Source organism: Myotis myotis, unplaced genomic scaffold (genome assembly GCF_014108235.1).
Source record: "Myotis myotis isolate mMyoMyo1 unplaced genomic scaffold, mMyoMyo1.p scaffold_m19_p_2, whole genome shotgun sequence".
Taxonomy (NCBI): domain Eukaryota; kingdom Metazoa; phylum Chordata; class Mammalia; order Chiroptera; family Vespertilionidae; genus Myotis; species Myotis myotis.
Window position 1 is genome coordinate 7,507,168 of NW_023416324.1, and position 20,471 is coordinate 7,527,638.

General features: G+C 54.6%; 1 protein-coding gene across 1 annotated transcript in view; it reads left to right on the forward strand.

Annotated features, from left to right (window-relative positions):
* Nucleotides 1-20,471, forward strand: part of LOC118676301 (transmembrane protein 51) — a 155,103-nt gene that overhangs the window by 114,808 nt on the left and 19,824 nt on the right. Inside the window, exons 21-31 of the mRNA XM_036349955.1 lie at nt 2,355-2,462; nt 2,692-2,799; nt 3,613-3,717; nt 6,821-6,928; nt 9,592-9,765; nt 11,080-11,305; nt 12,860-12,944; nt 13,910-14,016; nt 14,933-15,092; nt 16,317-16,449; nt 20,315-20,441. Of these exons, the coding sequence (XP_036205848.1) occupies nt 2,355-2,462; nt 2,692-2,799; nt 3,613-3,717; nt 6,821-6,928; nt 9,592-9,765; nt 11,080-11,305; nt 12,860-12,944; nt 13,910-14,016; nt 14,933-15,092; nt 16,317-16,449; nt 20,315-20,441 (1,441 nt within the window). The remainder of the gene's footprint in view (nt 1-2,354; nt 2,463-2,691; nt 2,800-3,612; nt 3,718-6,820; nt 6,929-9,591; nt 9,766-11,079; nt 11,306-12,859; nt 12,945-13,909; nt 14,017-14,932; nt 15,093-16,316; nt 16,450-20,314; nt 20,442-20,471) is intronic.

Here is a 20,471-nt window from a genome sequence, read left to right on the forward strand (position 1 = left end):
CCTGGCACCCGCATGTCTAACAAGCTCCCGGCTGATGCGGCCAGCACGGGTCTGCAGACCACATTTCCAGCGACAGCCTCCGAGGAAGCTTTTCCCACAATTGCCTGATGAGAACCACCTGGACACTGGTTAAAACGACAGGTCCTGGGGCCCACCCCTGACCCCTGGAATTAGAACCCCTGGAGAAGGCCAGGAAACGGCACTTAAGAAGCCCAGCCTCGTCTCTTTCTGGTATTTAGGGACCACCACGATTTTAACCGCCTCGTGGCCATCATCTTGGACCAGTGGCTTGTGACTTCGGCTGCCCTTTTGTCATTCGGGAGATTAAAACATACGAATGCTCTGTCCCTCTCCCCCGCCCCCAGGTTCTGCTCTCACTGGGGTGAGGGTGTGGCTCCTGCACTAGCATTTGTCAGCGCTCCACGTGGTTCTTCTCCCAGCCCCTCCAGACAGCAGCACCAGATCCCCTGGGCCCCAGCCCTTCCCCAGCACCTCCTTTCTTCCCCCGGAGGACTGCCCTATCACTTCCTCCATCTTTCACGCGCCAGAGCTCCGTGACCTCCGGCTTAGTCTGTTCTCGGTCACACGCCCCCCTCTCTAGGCCCCTCCAAGAGGCAGAGACCTCTGCCTGTTTCATTTCATCCTCCAGTTCGTGCCATCTCCTCAAATCTCTCTCCTCCTTCTTTCTCTTCTTCTCTTTCTCTGTCCTTCTGCCACATGGAGGCAATATTAGCGATAGACTTAAACCAAAGCAGACCATTTTGAAGGACAGTTAGATATGCAAAAAGCCAGCGTCCGTCAACAGAGAGGAAGCTAAAACCAGAAAAAGGCAAGTCTCCAGCACCTTCACAGAACCCTCCGCCACGTCCTCACTCCCCCTGATTAACTCTGCCCTTTCCAAATGTCTGCTTTGATTTTCACTTTGGGGTTGGCTTTTTCCCTGTGGGTGCATGTGACCCCCACCACGTTCCACACCGCCCCGGCACCAGCCTGGGCCTCCCAGACGCCCACTTATAACATCGACCCTGACAGAGGCAGGGGTTCAAGGGCCAGCTTCAAACCCCTTTTAAATAAAGCCAATGTCGGGGCCCACCACCCGCTGCGAGGGGAAGCAGCCAGGGCCCACCCAGACAGACAGAGACACTGTTCCAGGCCACTGCTGTCAGTCCAGGGTCATCGCTCCCCAGACACTTAGCATTGATCAGCTTGGCCCCAGGCACTCATCGAAAAGTGCTGTCTCAGACTTCAGCACCAGGTGCCCTGATTTTAAATGCACCTTTTCAATGCCGCATGACGCCGTCCCCCCACCCGCTCTGAAAGCATGTGTGTCAGAATTCACTCATTAAGCTTCTCATGGACCCTGGCTTGTTTGAGGGCTCTGTTTCAATGGTGAGAAATTTCAGGTGCCTTTACCAAGCTACTGTTCTTTTGTGTTGTCATCTGTTCACAACCCTCACCTGATTTCTGCACGCACTAATGGCTTAGATCCGGTCGGCAAGCTTTCTCCACAAAGAGCCAGATGGCATAGACTTTGAGTTTTTGCAGGTCATGCGGTCTCTGCCGTGGCTGCTTAGCTCTATCGTTGGACTGTGAAGGCAGTCATAGGCAATCCACAATGAGCAAGGAGGTGTTCCAATAAAACTTTATTCACAAAAAGCAGGCAGAGGGCCAGATTTGGCCCATAGACTATAGTTTGCTAGCCGTGGTTTAGAACGCAGGCTCTAGAGCAGGGGTGGGCAAACTTTTTGACTCGAGGGCCACAATGGGTTCTTAAACTGGACCGGAGGGCCGGAACAAAAGCATGGATGGAGTGTTTGTGTGAACTAATACATGTGAACACTGCTGCTGGTGAAGGAGCAGAGGGGAGAGCAAGAGAACCCTCCGCTCTTTCGGCTCTGCGGGCTGGACAGAACAGCCGAACGGGCCGGATCCGGCCCGCGGGCCGTAGTTTGCCCACGGCTGCTCTAGAGTCAAATGGACCAGCGTTTGAATCTCTGCTCATGTGGTTAACAAGTAAATCGGGCAGATTCCTTCATCTCGCTTTCCTATTTCCTCCTCTGCAAAGCAGAGATGACAGGAGAAATGACAGCCCTTTTAATGAATGGCTAGCACGTGCCCAGCGTTTCATGTTTCTCATTTCATCTGCTCCTCGCATCCACCCAATGCAGGAAGCACCATTGCTGTTCCCACTGTACAGACAGGGAAACTGAGGCTTCTGTAGCTTCTCACGTGCCCAAGGTCACACACCCAGGAGCGCTGCCGGTCAGAGCCCCAGGTTCTACCGCTTGCCTGGCACAGAGTCAGATTCCTGCCATAGTAACCAGGACTGTTAAACAACGGTCGTTGACTTGCAGGCTTTGGAGGGGAAACTTACTGAAGAGAAAAACAGAGCGAAAGAAGCACTAGAGGACGGACAGAGGAAAGTCCGAGAGCTGCAGGAGCGCTTAAGCCACCAGAGGAAGGTATACAGCTCGAGGAGACGGAGTCTGCGTGGGCCCCCATCCAGGCCGCGCAACGAGCAAGGGCTGGCCCCGGGCCCTGCCGCCTCCCGTCCCCGGCTCTCCGCGGCCAGGCCACCGCCTCCGTGCGGTGTTGTGAGTTGTGGAGCCCTCACCGACGCGGCGCCTGGCACCGAGGCCAGACCCCTGCCATGGTAACCAGGTCTGTTAAACAGCGCTCATTGGCTTTCAGGCTTTGGAGGAAAGCTTTATGCAAGAGAAGAGCCGAGTGAAGGAGGCGCTGGAGGAAGAACAGAAGAGAGTCCGCGAGCTGGAGAACCGCCTGACCCGCCAGAAGGAGGTAGGCAGCTCGGGGAGACAGCCCGCTGCAGCCCTGACCCGCCCGAGGGTCATGGAAGTACGTTCAGAAGCACAGATGATGGTGGGTGGAGCGGGGTGCGGCTCTCCCGGAGTGATTCGTCCTCAGGAGGGCTCAGCTGCTCTGGGAAGAGGCCTGGGGGACTCTAGGAGAGAACCATAGAGTCGTAGTCTCGACGGCCAGTTGGGAAGTTGTAAACAGCATAAAATACAGCCCCAGGTAGGGCTTGGGAGAGACGTTGGGACTGGGACATGGGCATCTACTATGTGGAGATTTGGAACCCAAAGCCCAGAGCTGGAGGAATCACGGAGCTCTGGGACTTCGGGGCTGGGTGCATCCTTGAGCAACTTCCTAACGTCGCCCAGCCTCCCTCTCCACTACCAGGGAATCACCCAGCCGAGGGCAGCCCACCAGGATCGGCAAGCTCCATTATTAATGGGATTCTCCTCCTTATCGGGAGGCTGCCTGGCACCGAAATAACTCATGCCTGGCTCCCTGCCCTCCTGCTGCCTACCGAGGCCTGCATGCAGGTGGCTCTTTCCTCGGTGCAGGGTTCCAATCCCCGCCCACCGCCAACAAACTGCGTGGCCCTGGGGCTCGCACCCACTTCCTGTTCCTCGGTTTCCTCATCTAGGAAATGGGGCGCTGACTTCTCTGACAGTGTTCCTGCGAGAGTGGCAAGTGCTGGCCGGGGGCCCTGGCCTGTAAGACCACCCTAGCCCTTGAGCTGGCGGCGTTATTCTTAGCATCATCAGAATGAGTTTCTCGGGCACATTACTGGTCATCGATTTGCAGGTTTTGGAGAGAAGCGTGGCCCATGAGAAGAAAGTAAAGGAGGCCTTCGAGACCGAAAAGAGGAGAGTGCAGGATCTGGAGAACCACCTCACCCAGCAGAAGGAGGTACGGGAGCAGGCGTCGGGGGCTGCGGCAGCCGGGAGGAGCCCGAAGCCAAGCGCGAGGCTGTTTCTGTGCCTGCCAGAGTGTGTGGGCACATGGGCAGATGCGGGCAGCGCCAGCCAAAGTGGCCAATGTCACCTGACACAGCTTCCCAGCTGCATGACCTGGGGCAGACCACTGAACCGCCTGTGCCTGTTTCCGCATCGGTGAAACGGGAGTGGTGACACACCTGCCTCAGAGGTTCAGTGAGTTCACAGACGTGAAGTACTTGGAACCGCATGTCACACACAGGTGACTACCCAGGGAAGGAGAGGATGACCCCGGGGTGGAGTCGGGGTCAGGCCCTCAGCCAGCTCCCCCTCCTCCTCACCGAAAGGCATTTATGATGCAGTCCAGCAGGGATGCGGGAGGAATACACTCCAACTCGCAGTCAGGAACATAACGAACTCACGCGGTGGTCACAGCAATGACCGGGGCTCAGTGCCTTCTGGAGTGGATGGGAAGGAGAGGGGGATCGTGGGGCAGGGGATGTCTGAGCTCCAGGCCCAGCAGAGCTGGGGACGCCCACACCCAGCCTCCCCAGCCAGTCCCCACGAAAGACAGGGCACAAGAGCCCACTCCAAGGCGAGGGGCAACCAACCACCTAAACATGCACAGATGGCTCCACAGGGGGGTTAGAGAGCAGCCTGCAGGCAGGGAGGGCCTCTCTGGGGAGGTGACCTGGAGGAGAGAGGGGGCATCTGGGGGAAGAGAATGTCACTGGATAAAGCGGCCAAGTGCAAAGGACAGGGGCCTGAGTGAGCCCGGGGGGCAGGCACAGGGACATAAGGCACGGAATTGAGACTGGAGCAAAATGGAAGCCAAATGAGGGCAGGGGAAGGACGCGGGAGACAGAGTGCGCGCCAGGTGAGCCGAGGGGGGGTCGGGGGGAGCGTGGGGGGCTGAAAGTGTCCATTCTGGTCAAATCCCAGCCCTGCCTTTCATGCTGTGCGACCCTGGGCCGGCCCTGCCCTCTGTGACCTAGCTGCGGTGTGGGTGTCAGGGCAGAACCACCCAGGGGTTTGCTGGGAGGAGTCGATCAGTGCATTCACTGTGAAGCACCTGCCAGGTGAGGGCAGAGTCTAGGTGGGGTAGGGAGGATGGTGTGCCCAGCAGAGGGGAGAAGAGAGGGGGTGGAGGGGGGAGGGGGGAGGGGGGGCGTCAAGCAAAGACCTTGGCAGCGGGACTGTGCCAGTCAATGCAGGCGAGTGAGGTCAGAGTCCAGGGGGGTGAGGGAGCACCGCCCGAGCAAGGGGCCAGACCCAGACCCTGGTCAGCGGCTGCCCCTGGGCTCCCTTATGCAGATGGGCCAGGGCTGGGTCTTGAAGCTCCGGCTCCTGCTGAGCGGGTGGCAAGCTCTGTGCCCGCTTAAGCGTCTCCTGCCGCCAGGCAGGGTGGAGTTTGGATCAGGACAGGTGAGCAGGGTCCAGAGGTCAGTGTCAGAGTGGGGAGGGCGGGGCCCTGGCATCCGAACTTGAGCCACTGCTTCCTGGCGTGTGACGGGGGCACATGACGTGTCCTCTTCCCGCCTCACTTGCAGCCGCCGTGGCCTCACCTGTACAGTGGGGATAACTGGGCAGATGCTGCCCGGGGGGTGCATATTAGATGCACTGATACTTCAGCACACAGTGCCAGGCACCACATTGCAAGCACTTACTGGCAAAGATGCCCGTTGTCACCATTATGATTTGTACCTGGAATGTGCCAGGCAGCACCTAATAAAAGAAGGGAAGGAGCCCTCCGGACAGGGACTCTTACAACAGGAAGGACTAGACTGGCAGGGTGGGGGCTGGACCTTCGGAGGCAGACCTGACAGTAGGGAAATGCCAAGCCCGGCAGGGAGGTGTGTCAGGGCCCTGGTGGGCCCGGGAGGCCCGAGCGCGGAGAAGGGCGGTTGGACGGGGGCCACTGAGGCTGCTGGCACAGCGGGGAAGCTGGTCTTTTCTCCAGGGCCACGGGTCCCAAAGTCTCACCCACCCCCACCCCGGCATAGCATCCCCTACAACAGTGATGGCGAACCTTTTGAGCTCAGCGTGCCAGCATTTTGAAAAACCCTAACTTAACTCTGGTGCCGTGTCACATATAGAAATTTTTCGATATTTGCAACCATAGTAAAACAGAGACTTATATTTTTTATATTTATTTTATATATTTAAATGCCATTTAACAAAGAAAAATCAACCAAAAAAATAGTTTGCGTGTCACCTCTGACACACATGTCATAGGTTCGCCATCACTGCCCTATAACAACTTCCAGTAGCTTTTCTTTCTTTTTGCTGAATAATGCATGTTCACTAAAGAAAATTCAGAAGATATAGACTAGTGAAAAGAAGAATATGTAAATTGCCATAATCCCAACTTCCCCCAAATTACCATCTTTACATCTTGGCACATACCTCTCCAGTCTTTTGTCTGTGTTATATGTATATATTTTACATATTTTTCTTGTGAACTCTATATGTTTATGGGGGCATAACTGCAAGAGTTCCAGCAGCCAGAACTGGAGTTCTCCAGCCTCGCTCTGCCTGTGTACCTCCCTGTGGGGCTTGTGTGGGCTGAGGCTGGGCTCTGACCTCCTCCCCATCACCAGACCTTGCCGGGCACGTTTTCCCAGTGCCAGACTGTCCCGGACATCAGTTTTTGGACCCAAGCCTTTGTAGGCTGTGTAGAGACCACCAGGCGCCAGGCCTGTGGTGAGAGGGTATCTGCCCGGCTCTGTCTCTCGTGCCCCACCTCCCAAGAAGCCGTGTGCTTCCAAAGAAGGCCGCCTTGGGGCCAGCACATGTCAGTTCATTCGGTGGCTCAGGGCCAGGCGCCTTGAGCTGAACACTCACCAGCATGTCACTTCCCGGATGCCAGCCCCAGATGCCTGAGTGACGCAGAGCTCTCCCTGTGATGCACATGACTAACCAACACGTGACTTCCAGGTTCTCATCTCTCCCCGATGGGCCCCCTGATCCTGGAGCTCTTGCTCCCAACGCCTGACTCACTGGTTTCAACAATTACGCATCCACTTCCCTTTCTTCCTGGTGCGCACGCCCTCAGACCACTTGTCCTTGCCTTGCAGGTATTGGAGAGCAGCATCGCCCACGAGAAACAAAAAGCGAGGGAGGCCATCGAGAGGGAAAAGAGAAGGGTGCAAGACCTGGAGAACCGCCTGACCAAGCAGAAAGAGGTACTCGCCCCCGCGGGGAGAGACGCGGAGGAGCAGGCACGGTTAGGAGCAGGCTCGGGAGGCAGGCGGTCGGGCCCACCCCGGCCGCTCTCTGGCTGTGGGACATTAGGCAAGTCGCTCAGCATCTCTGTGCGCTGGTTTCCGCACTCGTGAAACACAGATGACCCCAAAGGTCAGCCTCGCTGAGCCGTGAGGCTCCGTTGTTAACGTACACACAGAACACACAGAACAGTCCCTGGCACTCCCCGAATGCTGGCTGTGTTGCCCGCTTTTATTATTATTACTCTGAGCTCACAGCTGGGAAGCAGAGGGCCAGGATCCAAACCCAGGACCATCTGATGCCAGACTCCTTCATCGTCACTCCGCCTCTCCCTGCTGGCCGCGAGCTCTGCGTGGCTCGGCCGCCTGGGGTCAGAGAGGGAGGTCAGGATATGGACGCCTGAACGTCTCATCACCTGGATGTCATTTCTCCACCGGAACTTCTCACGATTGTCATCATCGCCTTCATGCCAAACCCCACTTACGAGCGTCACTGGGCGTGGCCGGTGCAGTAGAGGTAGAAGTTGGCACATGGCCCTGCCCGGGGCACCTCCAGGCTGTGGGATGTAGTTCACTCTTCCTGGGTCCCAGCAGTACCAGGGACACCACACACACACACACACACACACACACACACACACACACTCACACACACAATGGTCAACGTCTCAGCAGTCAGAGCAAGCAATAAACACACAGCCCGACAATAGAGGTTTAATTTAAATAACACTTAAGTTATTTAAAAACAGGTAAATACAAATTCAAAAGGTGTTCAAGGCCAGATGGAACTCAAAGTCTATTCACATCAGTCCTGGGTCTTTTTTTCTCAAGAAAGTTTCCCAACGTCAGCCTGGGTAGAGTCACTGGGCAGTTTATCCCAGGTGCCCCCGGAGGGCAGGCGGGCCCAGGAACCTGAGCGTTTAGCAGTCAGTCCAGGGGGTGCTGGCGCACCTGGAACGCCACCGCTCCAGGGGGACGAGAGTCAGGAACCGCATCTGGATTGCATGGCGGTCCTGGGCACTTCCAAGAGTGTGTCCTGAGGAGGCCGACCAGAGCTGGGGAAGTGGTGCAGGACTTGCCCGCTTCCCTCCGGAGGGCTCCTGTGAGCAGGCGCGATGCTGCGGGCTCAGGGAGAGCCCAGGAAAGCAGCCTGGATTCCCCAAACGACTTAACACGGGATCTTCCATAAAATGCTTTAGTTTGGGGTAGGAGAAAAGGAGAAATTAACAATTTTAAGTAGATTACTCGGGGCATAACATGGATCGGGAATGAGACTAGTGCAAACAAAATAAATGCATCATGAAATCAATATGGGCCACAATTTTTATTCTAACAGTTACAGTGAAAAGGGAAGCCCAGTTGTGCAATTTATAGATGAAAATGGAGCCATTGCTCATGAAACTGGGACCATTCTAACGTCTCCCGGGGCTCATCCCACAGAGAACTCTGTAATGCGACCAACAGTGTCCTCAACACCTTAGAACATCGATGACATCAGAGGGCGGGGCCTTGTGACAACCCTCAGGCAGGCCCCCACTTACCAGCAAAGGTCAAGGAATGACAAGGTCAGAGAGACACTCTGAATTGCTTACTCACACGCTGTTCGAGCTGTATATGCGCAGAGCAGTGGGGAGATTGATTTCATCTGCATGGGCAAAAATCGGGTTTCTGTGGAAGGAAGAGGAGAAAGTGGAGAAGGAAAATAAATTGGGACCCGTGGGAACAGTGAGCGCTGTGCTCCTGTCCCGCGTGGCTGCTGAGTCGTCGGCAAGGAGCAAAGATGCCGGCCAGCGTGTCCTGCCGCTTCCTGGCCCATCAGAGACACCATCTCAGTGTGTGTGGGTGACAGGCTGCTCTGGGGGATGCCTGCCAGGGTCCCCAGTAAGCATCTCCTTGGGCCAGATCCACCCATTGTCCAAACCAGGATTCCTCTCCGTACCTTCCCCTCAATGTTGTTACAAACCTAAAACTGTTCTAACAAAAAAGTCAAATAAGGAAATGAAGTTCACAAGCCCCCAGCACAGTGCCTGCCACACAGCCCGCAGGGCACACTGTGAGGAGGGACTGGGAGTTGGCAGAACTTTCACAGTCAACGGCAGGACAGGCGGGCTCTGAGCAGAAGGGCAGGACCAAGGCCCTGGCAAGACTGGGCCCCGAGGGTGGGGGGAGGCCAATCCGTGCCAAAGCCTCTGGGAACGTGGAGCGTCCTGAAGGCAGGTCCTGTAATGAGGGGCGAAGGAACTCGGCACATTTATCCTGGAAAAGAGAGTTAGAGCGAGACATGACAGTCCTCCTCAAGTATAGAAAGGGAAATAAAACGTACTCATAAAAGAGAAATAAAATGTACTCAGTGAGTTCCAGGTGACAGACCTGGGCTCAGAGGCCGGAAATCGCAAGGACACAAATGCCAGCCGACTATAAGAGGGAGTTCTCTACTCATTGGAACCTTCCAGAGAAAGCATGGACTTTGGACTTAAAAAGAACCGAGGAAACAGTAACAGGATAGAGTTCACCTCCCTCTGAACGCCGTGGGGGAGGGGGGGGGAGGGGGGGAGGGGGGGGCAGAGGCGGGGTGAAAACTCATTCCTGAATGTCTGTTGATTTGATATTTGTTGCTTGTCTAGGAAATGGATATTAAAGTGCAAAAGGAAGATGTTCTAAATGATGAATTAAAGGACGCGCTGGCCATGGTAGAAGAGAGCCAAAGAACAAAGGTGTCGGAGAGTCTGAAAGCAGAGAGCCTGGCCGTGCAATTAAATGAGGCGTTAGCTGAACTGGAGACTGCCAAGACAAAGATGGTAAGACAGACTTCTCCTCTCGATGCAAGATCACAGCGCCGTGAGAACAAGGGGTTCAGAAATGGGGGAGGGCAGGGGCTGCGGGGGGGCGGGGGGGGGGCGCGGATGGTGCCCGGCCTCCACGCTGCTGCTGAGGCTCTGGGTCAGATAGGCCTTCCCCGGGAACCCTCCTGTGACTGTAGGATGCTCAGCAGCCTGGTCTCTGCCCACCAGATGCCAGCAGCACCCTCCCCACAGCTGGGACAGCCAAAACTGACCTCAGACTTTTGCCAAACGAATGTGGTTTCTCAGGCGAAGCATTGACACATGGGGCGGAGATTGAGCCCGGGGGCCCAACATGCAGCGGGGTGTGGGGAGCAGGAGAACGAGGTCACTAGAGAGAAGACAGGCTCATCCAAGAGGCAGGATGGGGGTGAGGACGAGGCTCTGGGGTAGATGTGCCAAGAAGAGCCCTGGGAAGGAGAAGGTGGTTACGGCAAAGGGTCTGACTCACCATTTGGGGACCATGGGTAATTTTTGGTTTTTAGGAAATACAAAGTCATCCACTTTTTCTTTTCTTTTCTTTTTTTTTTACGTGTTTTTATTGATTTCAGAGAGAGAGATAGAAACATCAATGATGAGAGAGAATCATTGATTGGCTGCCTCCTACACTTCCCCTATGAGGGGTTGAGCCTACAATCAGGGCATACACCCTGACCAGGAATCGAACCATGACCTCCTGGTTCAGAGGTCGACACTCAACCATTGAGCCACATCAGCCGGGCCATCCACTTTTTTCTTATGAAATCGTTCATTCATTAATTCAATGAGTATTTACTGAGCATGTGGCTCCCATGCTGTGGCAGGGATCGAGACACTGATGATGCTGGGTGTGTTGGTAAATTTAAAAAGATCAGTACCGCAGAGTCGCGCAGCGGAAGCGTGCTGGGCCCATAAAAAGATCAGTACCTGCTGTCATGGAGCTTACATGCTGGTGGGAGTGAGAAACAAAGACACGGGATAATTCAGATGGTGCTAAGTGCCTCAGAGGAAACAAAACAGGATGATGGAATGGAAAGTGCCTCAGGTTGCTCCTCTGGGTAGGCAATCAGGGAGGGCCTCCCTGAGGAGGTGGCACGGGAGACCTGAAACTCGGGAAGGAATCAGCCATGCAAGGAGCCAGGGAAGCAGTGTACTACGCAGAGGGAACAACACACATGCAGGGACCCTGAGGTGGGACCAAGCTCAGTGGCTGTGGGTGCAAAGGAGATGTGTTACTGTTGTTATTGTCAGAGCAGCCGCCTGGGGTCGCATTAACCATTTCTGTTTCCCCAGATCATGATGGAGGGGCGGATACAGCTGCAACAGCAGACCATCAAGGCCCTCCACGAAGAACGAGAATCACAGAAACCGGCGTTTGAAGAAGAAGTCATGGGGTACAAGGAGCAGATCAAACAGCACTCCCTGACGATCGTGAGTCTAGAAAAAAGACTCAGAAAAGTGACCGAACATCACCAGAAAATAGAAGAAGAGCTCGCAGCTTTGAAGGACAATGAGCTGGGTAGGTCCAAAGAGACCCTGAGGAACCTGAGTGTCGGGGCAGGTTCTGGTTGTCCTGTGGGCCCCAAGAGGCTGCTGGGTAAGAAACGGGCTTCTGCTCATTGTGAAGCTCACTGATCCCCTGGTCCCCCTTTCATTCTTGTTACACAACACGGGTAGGGGCCCTCGAGGCCCGGGTGCGACAGAAGTGACCACGAGGAGTCGGAAGCCTCTGTGCCCGACCAGTCAGCCAGGGAGGCGCAGGCTGCCAGGGCTGTCAGGGCTGTCGGAGTGGCATGGCAGGGCACCCCCCCACCCCCACCCCAGGCAGGCGCCGTTCAAAGGCTCCCCTCTGCGTTGTAATTTGTGACTTTGTTTAACGCACTTTTGTAACCAGCCAGGGGTGGTTTCTTAAAAGCTAAACCCCCGCGAGGCTGAAACGGAACTCGGAGTAGTGAGCATGTATTTGCCCTAAATGACCAAGACGCCGGCTGCTTGGAGAGGTTCTCTAGCTGCTCTAAACGTCAGGGGTCCTGAGCGTCACTTCTCGGAGAAGAGTTCTGGAAGCAAAGGCCTGGGGCCAGGGTTTCTCAGCCTCAGCGCTATTGACATTTGGGGCCAGATAATTCTTTGGGGTGGGGGTCATCTGTGCACTGTAGGGTGTTGATCAGCATCCCTGGCCTCCACCCACTAGATGCCAGTACCACCGCCCACCCCAGCGTGACCACCAAAAATGTCTCCAGACATTGACAAGTGTCCCCGACGTGAGGGGAGCAAACTCACCCCTGGTTGAGAATCATGGTCCTGGTCTCAAGCCAGTTGACGAGCTGTCAGGGCTCACCTCATGCCTTCATTCACGCCACACGCTTAATTGAGCATCTATTATGTTCCAAGTTCATTCTAGGCACTGAGGGTTCAGTGATGGGCAAGCAGGCAAGGTCCCTTCAGTTAACCAAAATACTGCCCTGACAGGGCACCATGGCCAGGGCCTGGAGTGGGACTCAGTTTCCCAGGCCAGGTGCAGGTCAGAGGGAGGATGCTTAAGCTGGGACCTGAAGGGTGACAGCTTGGTCACCGCACACTTAGACCATAAAGCACTGAACTGTCGAATGAATGAATGAATGAATGAGCATGTGATTGAGTGGTGAGGGTGGAAGCCGAAGGCAGTGGGCTGGGGAGTAAGTGGAAGATGTAGTAAGGACACACCTCTTGTCTGAGTGCAGAGGAGGAAGTAGGGCGGGAGGTGTGACCCCGTGGTTAGGGCTCCACCTCTCACCGGCTTGCTGAGTGGACACAGGTTCCGTCACTCCTGTGTCCATTTCCCTGTCTGCATGGAGTTAATGATCTGTGCCTTAGAGAGTAGCTGGAAGGATTTCATGAGCTCAAAGAGGGTTGGGGGGAGTCCTCAGCCTGTGACACAGAACTTGTGGTACGTCCCGTTAGGGGGAGAGCACTGCGGGTGTAGGGAGAGTGTGTAAGTGGGGGAAGATGCAGGTGCGCTGATGGGTTAACACGCATCGGGGAAAGAAGGCATGGGTGGCAGGACTGTAATGATGTTCACGTGTCCCTGATTCAGCCCAGGAGAAGGCAACGCAGCAAGACCGTCCCCCGGGGTCCCCGCTGGAGAGCCGCACCAAAGACGCAGTGTGTGACCACATGATGTGAGTACCCAGAGGCCGTGTCTGTGCCAGAGCACCCGCCCTGGCGTGCACGCCAGCAATGACAAACCCACAAACTCCCATTTCTGGCCAAGTTGTCAGAATCTGAAAAAAGGAGTGGAGTCCGGAGTCTGCTTGCTGTTATTTGACTTTCTTGATTCTTTTAGCAAGTCAGGATGATGTCATGGAAAAGCCTGGGTGGATCTGTGTTCAAATCCCAACTCAGCCCTCTTCAGCTGTGTGAGGCTGGACCTCAGCTTCCTCATCTGTGAAACAAGGAGGCTCAGGCCGGGCGCACGGAAGTCGCTCGGGAAATGCTGGCTCACACTGCGGTGCAGGTGGTCGCGGCAAGCCGAGAGCAGAGGTTGCCAGCAGTGGAGACCACTTGGTGGAGAGGTCCTAGCGGGGGTTCAAAGTTCAGAGGTTAGACTAAATGACTTTGAAGATCCCTCCCAACCCCAAAGTCATATTTCAGCCTCAGATGGAACCCAGTCAGGGCCCTTCGTTCTCTCTCGATGTATCTCTCTCTTTTTAACATATATATATATGTCATATTATATATATATTATTGACTTCAGAGAGAGGAGGAGGGAGAGAGAGATAGAAACATCAGTGATGAGAGAGAATCACTGATCAGCTGCCTCCTGCACGTCCCCCACTGGGGATCGAGCCCACAACCCAGGCATGTGCCCTTGACTGGACTCGAACCCTGATCTCCTGGTTCATAGGTCGACACTCACCCACTGAGCCATGCCAGCTGGACGCGATGTATTTATCTTCAGTGATGTACATAAAAATGAATTTTGTTTTGAGAGTTATTAAAGCACGTGCTTATCCCGTTGCTGGGACCGGTATCCCATGGACCATCATTGACGGAGCCTCACTGGGCATTTGCGCTTGGTCCCTTCCAGGCGCTGAGACACCGCGGGTCGGGGTTGACCCGGCTTTGCCTGTTTTGTGACTTGCAGAGAGGACTTGCTGACTGCTCAGAAGGAGATCCTGTCTCAGCAGGAGGTCATCATGAGCTTAAGGAAAAACCTGACGGAAGCCCACAGCCGAATGTCAGATTTGAGAGGTTCGTATGCTTGCCCGGGTCCCTTGACTTCCTGGCCCACTTTGAGGAAGGAAAGAAATGGGGCTGCAGAGTTGGACAGCGTGGCCTTAAAAGCCCTGCTCAGTCTGCTTTCCTGGGCGTCACGGCACTTATGGCGGGGTCAGCAAAAGCTGGATCCCGACTATGGCCCTGACTCCATATCCAGGGGCCACGGGTCACCCCCCAGAGGGCGCAGGACCTCTGCGATGAGGCCCAACTCTCCTTTTCCGGGAGACTCTCCTGTCACCACTGAGAATTTGCCCCCAGATCAAAGGCTTCCTGGGCCAGGGCCACCTGCACAAGCCCTCGCACTCACCAGCTTTGGGACCCAGGGCCAGGTATTCCTTCTAGATCAGTGGTTCTCAACCTTGGCTGCACATTAGAATCACCTGGGAATCTTTTTAAAATCCTGATTTCTGGGCCTCCTCCTCCGGAAATTCTGTTTCTTTGTTATGGGGTGGGGCCACAACATTAGTAACAAAGAAACAGAATTTCCGGAGGATGAGGCCCAGGAACCAGGATTTTAAAAAGATTCCCGGGTGATTCTAATGTGCAGCCAAGGTTGAGAACCACTGCCTTAGGCAAAGAGATGCAGAAGCAGGCAGCGGAAAGTGGCCGGAGTGCCCTAAAGTGCCATAGGTACAGGGGCGGGGACAGACAGCACCTGCGGTGTAATACTAGGCTAAGGCCGGAGCACACGGCCCTCCTAGAGCCAGCACTCACATGAGTTGTTTGCTCAGACGCAAGCAGACCTCCTGGCTGTTGCTGAAGCCCCCAGAGAATTCCTGGAGGGCGGGCCCTCCTCCTGGGTCTCGAACCCTGGCAGAGGACCCTGCCGTGGCCCCTCGTGGAGACCCCAGGCAGGACACTCCCTCACCCGCTTTCATGTCGCTCCCAGGGGAGCTTAACGAGAAGCAGAAGGTGGAACTGGAGAGGAACGTGGCCCTGGTCCAACAGCAAAACAGAGAGCTGGGTGCGCTCAAGGAAAAGATGGCCCGGGTGACCAGCCTGGTGGAGAAGAAGGACCGGGAGCTGGAAGACCTCAAGGAGGCACTCAGGTGTGTGAGAAGGTCTGCACGGCCCAGGTACACCTGAGTGCCCCGGGAGCCTTGCACAGAGAGGTGGGCAGTAAGTGCTGATTGAGGAGTGGGATGGATGCATGGTGGGTAGATGGATGGATATGGATGGATGGATGGATGGATGGATGAAGAATGAATGAAGGGACGAATGAATGACATGTTTCATTGCTCCACAGCCTTATCAGGTAGAACAGGCCTTTGCTAAGTCCTATGCTTCCCAAAGATTCCTGCCCAATATTCCAGATGACTGGTCCCGGCTTAAATGCCACTTCCTCCAGGAAGTCCTTTGTCACTCGCCCTCCCCAAATATAGACAAGGGCTCCTGCTCTGCCTGGGACCCTCAGCCCCTCACTTCACCTCCCCTAACTTCTCAGTCAGGCTGTGTTTAATTGCTCATTCAATGGTCTGCCTTCTCCCTGAGAACAGGCCTTGCCTGGCATTGCCTCCCGGCAGTCACGCAGTGCCTAGCACTGAAGGAAATCAATAAATATTTGTTAAACAAATGTATCGACTAGGGGTGTCTGAGGTCAGCTCAAAATAAATGTTAAATACCCCCGTCCCATGGATTTGTCTAAAAAGTACATGTGACTTTGCATTTTCATCCATAGTTTGTCCAAATGTTGACATAAAAATAATGTTTTCCCCCCAAGAAAGTGTGAGCAAAACTGATGGCTTGTGTAGACCCTGTAGCTTCTCGTGCCTTGGGGCTCATGGCCAAAGCAGAGTCACACAGTGGTTAAAAGAACAGGCTCCAGACACATGCTGTCTGGGTGCAAAGCCAGGCATTTCCACTTACAAGCCCCGTGACCACGGCAAATTGCTGCGTGTCTCTGTTCCTGTCGGTCAGATAGGGCCAGGAGCGTCCCCCACTCATGGGACTGTTATGAGACCTGGAAGGGCTTACCCATCAGAGAGTAGGAAAGAGCATCACACAACAAATGCCCTGTATGGGCACAGCAGGTGTCCCGCAGACCCAGGTGGAAGCAAGGGCAGGTGGGTGCCCGCCGCCCTGGCCACTCTCCTGCAAGTCCCCTGAGACTAAACTCCCTAGCGATCTGTGGGCAGGAGACTTGAAGGCCGGGAGACTTCAGTTACCATAAAAATGGAGCTCCTTTTCCTGTCCTGCGGGGTGGGGGGTGAGGGGTGGGAACTCGTGGCCCCCGGAACCTTGTGCAGCCCCGTGACGCATCGCCTCTGCCCCAGAGTCTCCCAAGAGAAACGCAGGCCCCAGCCGCCCAAGGAGAAGCCGCCGAGGCCCAGGAGCACGGCCCAGACCTGTGACCTCTCGGTGCCGATGGAACCCATCCTCACCGACATTTTCGTGAGCAGCCAGGAGGTGAGTGTCCGCCCCGCCCTGGCGCCCCAAGGACAGGCTGAGGAAGGAAGAGCCCAGTGGTGGCTTTCCTGGCTTTGGAAAACATTCTCCTCCTAAGTTCCCAAATCAGCACGTGCTTCTGTGCCAAGGACGTACTTCTGTGCCGGGTGCCAGTAACACAGCAGGAGTCCTGCCCCTCCAATGCCGTCACCAGAGGTGCCAGCTGTCAGCAGGCTGGCACAGGCGCCAGCAGCCCCTGCACATCCTTACGCAGCGTGACTGGGCAGTGGGTGGAGACCGGGCTCGGGTCTAGTCTGCCTGGGTCCTCTTCTCAGAAACTGTGATCTCAGGAGGTCACTGAGCCAATTCCCTCGTCCGGAAAGTGGGAGAAGTGACCCTCACTAGTCACCTCGTGGGGTTGTTGAGAAATACATTTTATTTATAAACTCAGCGCAAACAGACCTGTATACACGGGGGTTGGCAAAAGCAGGCTCACAGTTGTTCATATGGAAAATTATACAATAATCTATAATAATAAAAGTGTAATATGCTAATTAGACCAGACAGCTGAACGACCTTCTGGACGACCTTCGGACAAAGCCATGGCTGTGAGGGCTAAGACCCTTGCATGAATTTCGTGCATCGGGCCTCTAGTTAATAACTAATAATACAAGAATAAACTGTCTCATGTACTCACAACTGTAAACCTACTTTGCGTTGTACATACATTTATTTTTTAACTTCTTTTTTTAAGTTTTTTTAATTTTCTTTGTTGATTAAGGTATTACATATGTGTCCTTATCTCCCCTTCCTCCCTCCGTGCATATATTTATTGAAGAGATTTTTTTTTGCGAAATTATAGTATCAAGCCATATATATTCTACACACATAACTATTTAATGGGCATCTTTTCAAGTAAGATCTTCCTCTGCTTTTAAATGGCTGCATAGAATCCACTGGGTCCCTTTTTGTCCAAGCAGCCCCCTGCTGATGGAGATTTCAGTAGCTTCTGCATTCCCACATTACTGTAGTTAATACTATATCCTGTCCTAGCCAGTTTTGCTCAGTGGATAGAGCATCGGCCTGCGGACCAAAGGGTCCCAGGTTCAATTCCAGTCAATGGCAGGTACCTTGGTTGCAGGCTCCTCCCCGGCCCAGGCCCCGGTGGGGGCCTGTGCAGGAGGCAGCCAATCAATGTGTTTCTCTCACATCGATGTTTCTCTCTGTCTTTCCCTCTCTCTGCCACTCTCTAAAAATCAGTGGAAAAATACCTCTGGATGAGGATTAACAACAATAACAAAAACACTGTATCTAAATCGCTGGGTCCAGAGGACATCCTAAATTGCACTCGATAGGGCCACTCTGCCTTCCCAAAGAGCAGCGCCATTCATGCTCCGTGGCTGTCCCCTGGCGACTTCTCGAGGGTCCCCACCCAGAATCCTCCGTGGGCCTGAAGTCCCAGCCTCGCAGCAACAGGGAGTGCGTGTGCGAACAGCCTCCATCACGCCGCCCTCGAAGGTGGCACTCACGTTCTGCCCGTGGCTGGGGCTGTGGTGCTCCCATTGTCCGTGGCGGGCTGATGTGGGCCCAGTGCTCCCTGGAGGCCCCGGGTTTCCGGGAGGCCCGGATGTGACTCCCCCTTTGCTTCATGAAACTAGAGAGCAGGGCGCTTCAGTCACGGGCTTTGGATTTTCACTTGGAAGCGGCCAAATGTGTCAGCTTGCCTTCCCGCGTCCTCACAGATGCCTCTCTCCTGCCAAGCAGCCGTGAGCCAGGGCCGCACACAGCTCAAACGAAAGGGCTCGCGGCCCAGCAGCTGTCCTTGGCACCCACTGCTGTCGAGAGCCCTTGAACAGCGTCTCCTTGTCGCTCAGGGTGGCCATGAGCTGGGGCTGCAGTGGGTCCACAGGCTGAGCTCCGTGGGGGCAGAGAGCAGGTCTCACTCCTGCTGGAACCCCAGGCCCTTAGTGCGAGACCTGGCCCATATTCATTCATTCATTCGTTCAACAACTATTGAGCACCTGCTGTATGCCAGGTCCTGTGCTGGGCACAGGGGAGGATGCACGGGGTTTCTGCTCACAGGGGACCCGTGTTTGTTGGGATGGATTGTTAGTACTTTCCCTTATGGGGTGGGATTAGCAGAGCCAGATAAAAGGGAAAAAGTATTTGATCCTTCTCAGAACGGTTTCCTCCCTCCCGCCACTTCCTGCTTTCTAAGCCAGAGCGGGTCAGAGGGCTTAAGAGTTGTATGAGAAAGAATCTCCATCTTCCCTAAATAAACAAGTTCCCAGAGGGCCGCGAGTTGGGGTCACGCAGGGCTCCGGCGCGCTCTTCATGCGGAGTAGAGGCTGCCCCTGAGTCTCGCTGCCCTGCTGCATTGTTTCAAATAACAGAACACTGGATGTGGGTAGATTATAAAAATCCGAGCCCCTCCCACACTGACTTTGGCCACGTGACTTGCTTTGGCTCATGGGATATGAACAAACACAAGGCAGATAAGTAAGTGTTTATGCTTTGGGGCTTGATCGCTCCTGCTACTCTTAAGAACCGTGCCCACCACACATGAAAGAGCCTGGTCTAGCCCGGCCGGCGTGGCTCAGTGGTTGAACGTCGACCTGTGAACCAGGAGGTCATGGTTCGATTCCCAGTCAGGGCACATACCCCGGTTGCAGGCTCGATCCCCAGTGGGAGGCATGCAGGAGGCAGCCGATCAATAATGCTCTCTCGTCATTGATGTTTCTATCTCTCTCTCTCCTCCTCCCTTCCTCTCTGAAATCAATAAAAATATATTTAAGATAATAAATAAATAAGTTAAAGAACCAAATGGTCAATTCCTTCCCTTTCTTGCCATTTTGCCTGGGACCTTCCTTAGCAGCTCTATCTACAACTGAACGCCATTGCTAACATCCCATCTCATTTCCATTTTCTCTCCTTAACACCTACCACCGTCCCCGTTGTATCTCCCATGCTTATCTTTCTTGTTGTCTGTCTCCCACCCCGGGATACAGAATCCAGGACAGTAGGAATTCGGCCAGTTTTACTCGCTGCTGAGTCCCCAGAGCCTTAGAATAAGTCTTGGCACGCAGAGGTGAATTGCTTACCCGAGAGAAGTGTTGCTTAACAACACGTAACATGACTGGTCTTCAGGGGGACCCCTGAACCCCCAGAAGTTATATGCACTACGTTCTGTGTACATGGATTTTTCTGGAGGAAGGAACCCTGCATTCTGCTGAATCTCAAAGGGGTGCACGGCCCCCAGACGATGAGGAAGGCCTTCCCTTGTCTGTACCCTTCGTAAACCCGGTTCCAGCTGTGTGGCTGGCAGCTGCCAGGCCGCGGTGCAGATACAGAAGGCTCCCTCCATCTCAGAAGTTCCGCTGGACACGCTGTTCTGGGGGCTCCTGGGGGCTCCGGGGAAGCGTTTCCTCTCTCCAGACCAGCCGAGAGCCCATTTACCAAACCCCCCCTGGCAAATATTAGCTCACCGTCCTTGCTACCAGTGAAGAAGCAGCCATCCTGTGTGTTCTCGTCTACACATGTCCGTCCAGAGCAGAATGTGATGTGTTGTTCAGAGATGAGCCCAGAATGACAACATATGGAAACCGAGCTTAGAAGAAATATAAACGAGACGTGGGGAGGTAACCCGGAGGGGATCTTTTGTTTACGGTTGTGCTAAGCAGGGAGGAAAGTTGGAAATTTTCCGAGCTGTGAATTTATATTTGAAGTGAAAGATTGAAATTCCTCCCCAGCTGAAGCCCCCTTAACGGTACTTTCCAAAGTACTCGGTGGCCAGGTTTCTGCTGCGCGCGAATTGTTCACGTTTCTCCACGTGTAAAGGAGAGGCTCTCATCCCTAGTAAAGCCGCCGTCCGTCCCGTTCACCGCAGGAGCAGTCCTTCTGCGACCTGGGGGCCAAGTGCAAAGGGTCCCGGCACGAGGAAATCATACAGCGTCAGAAAAAGGCTTTATCCGAATTCCGAGCACGAATTAAAGAACTCGAGAATGCAGGCTCAAGTAAGTGTCGTCCTTCCTCCTCTGCCTCTC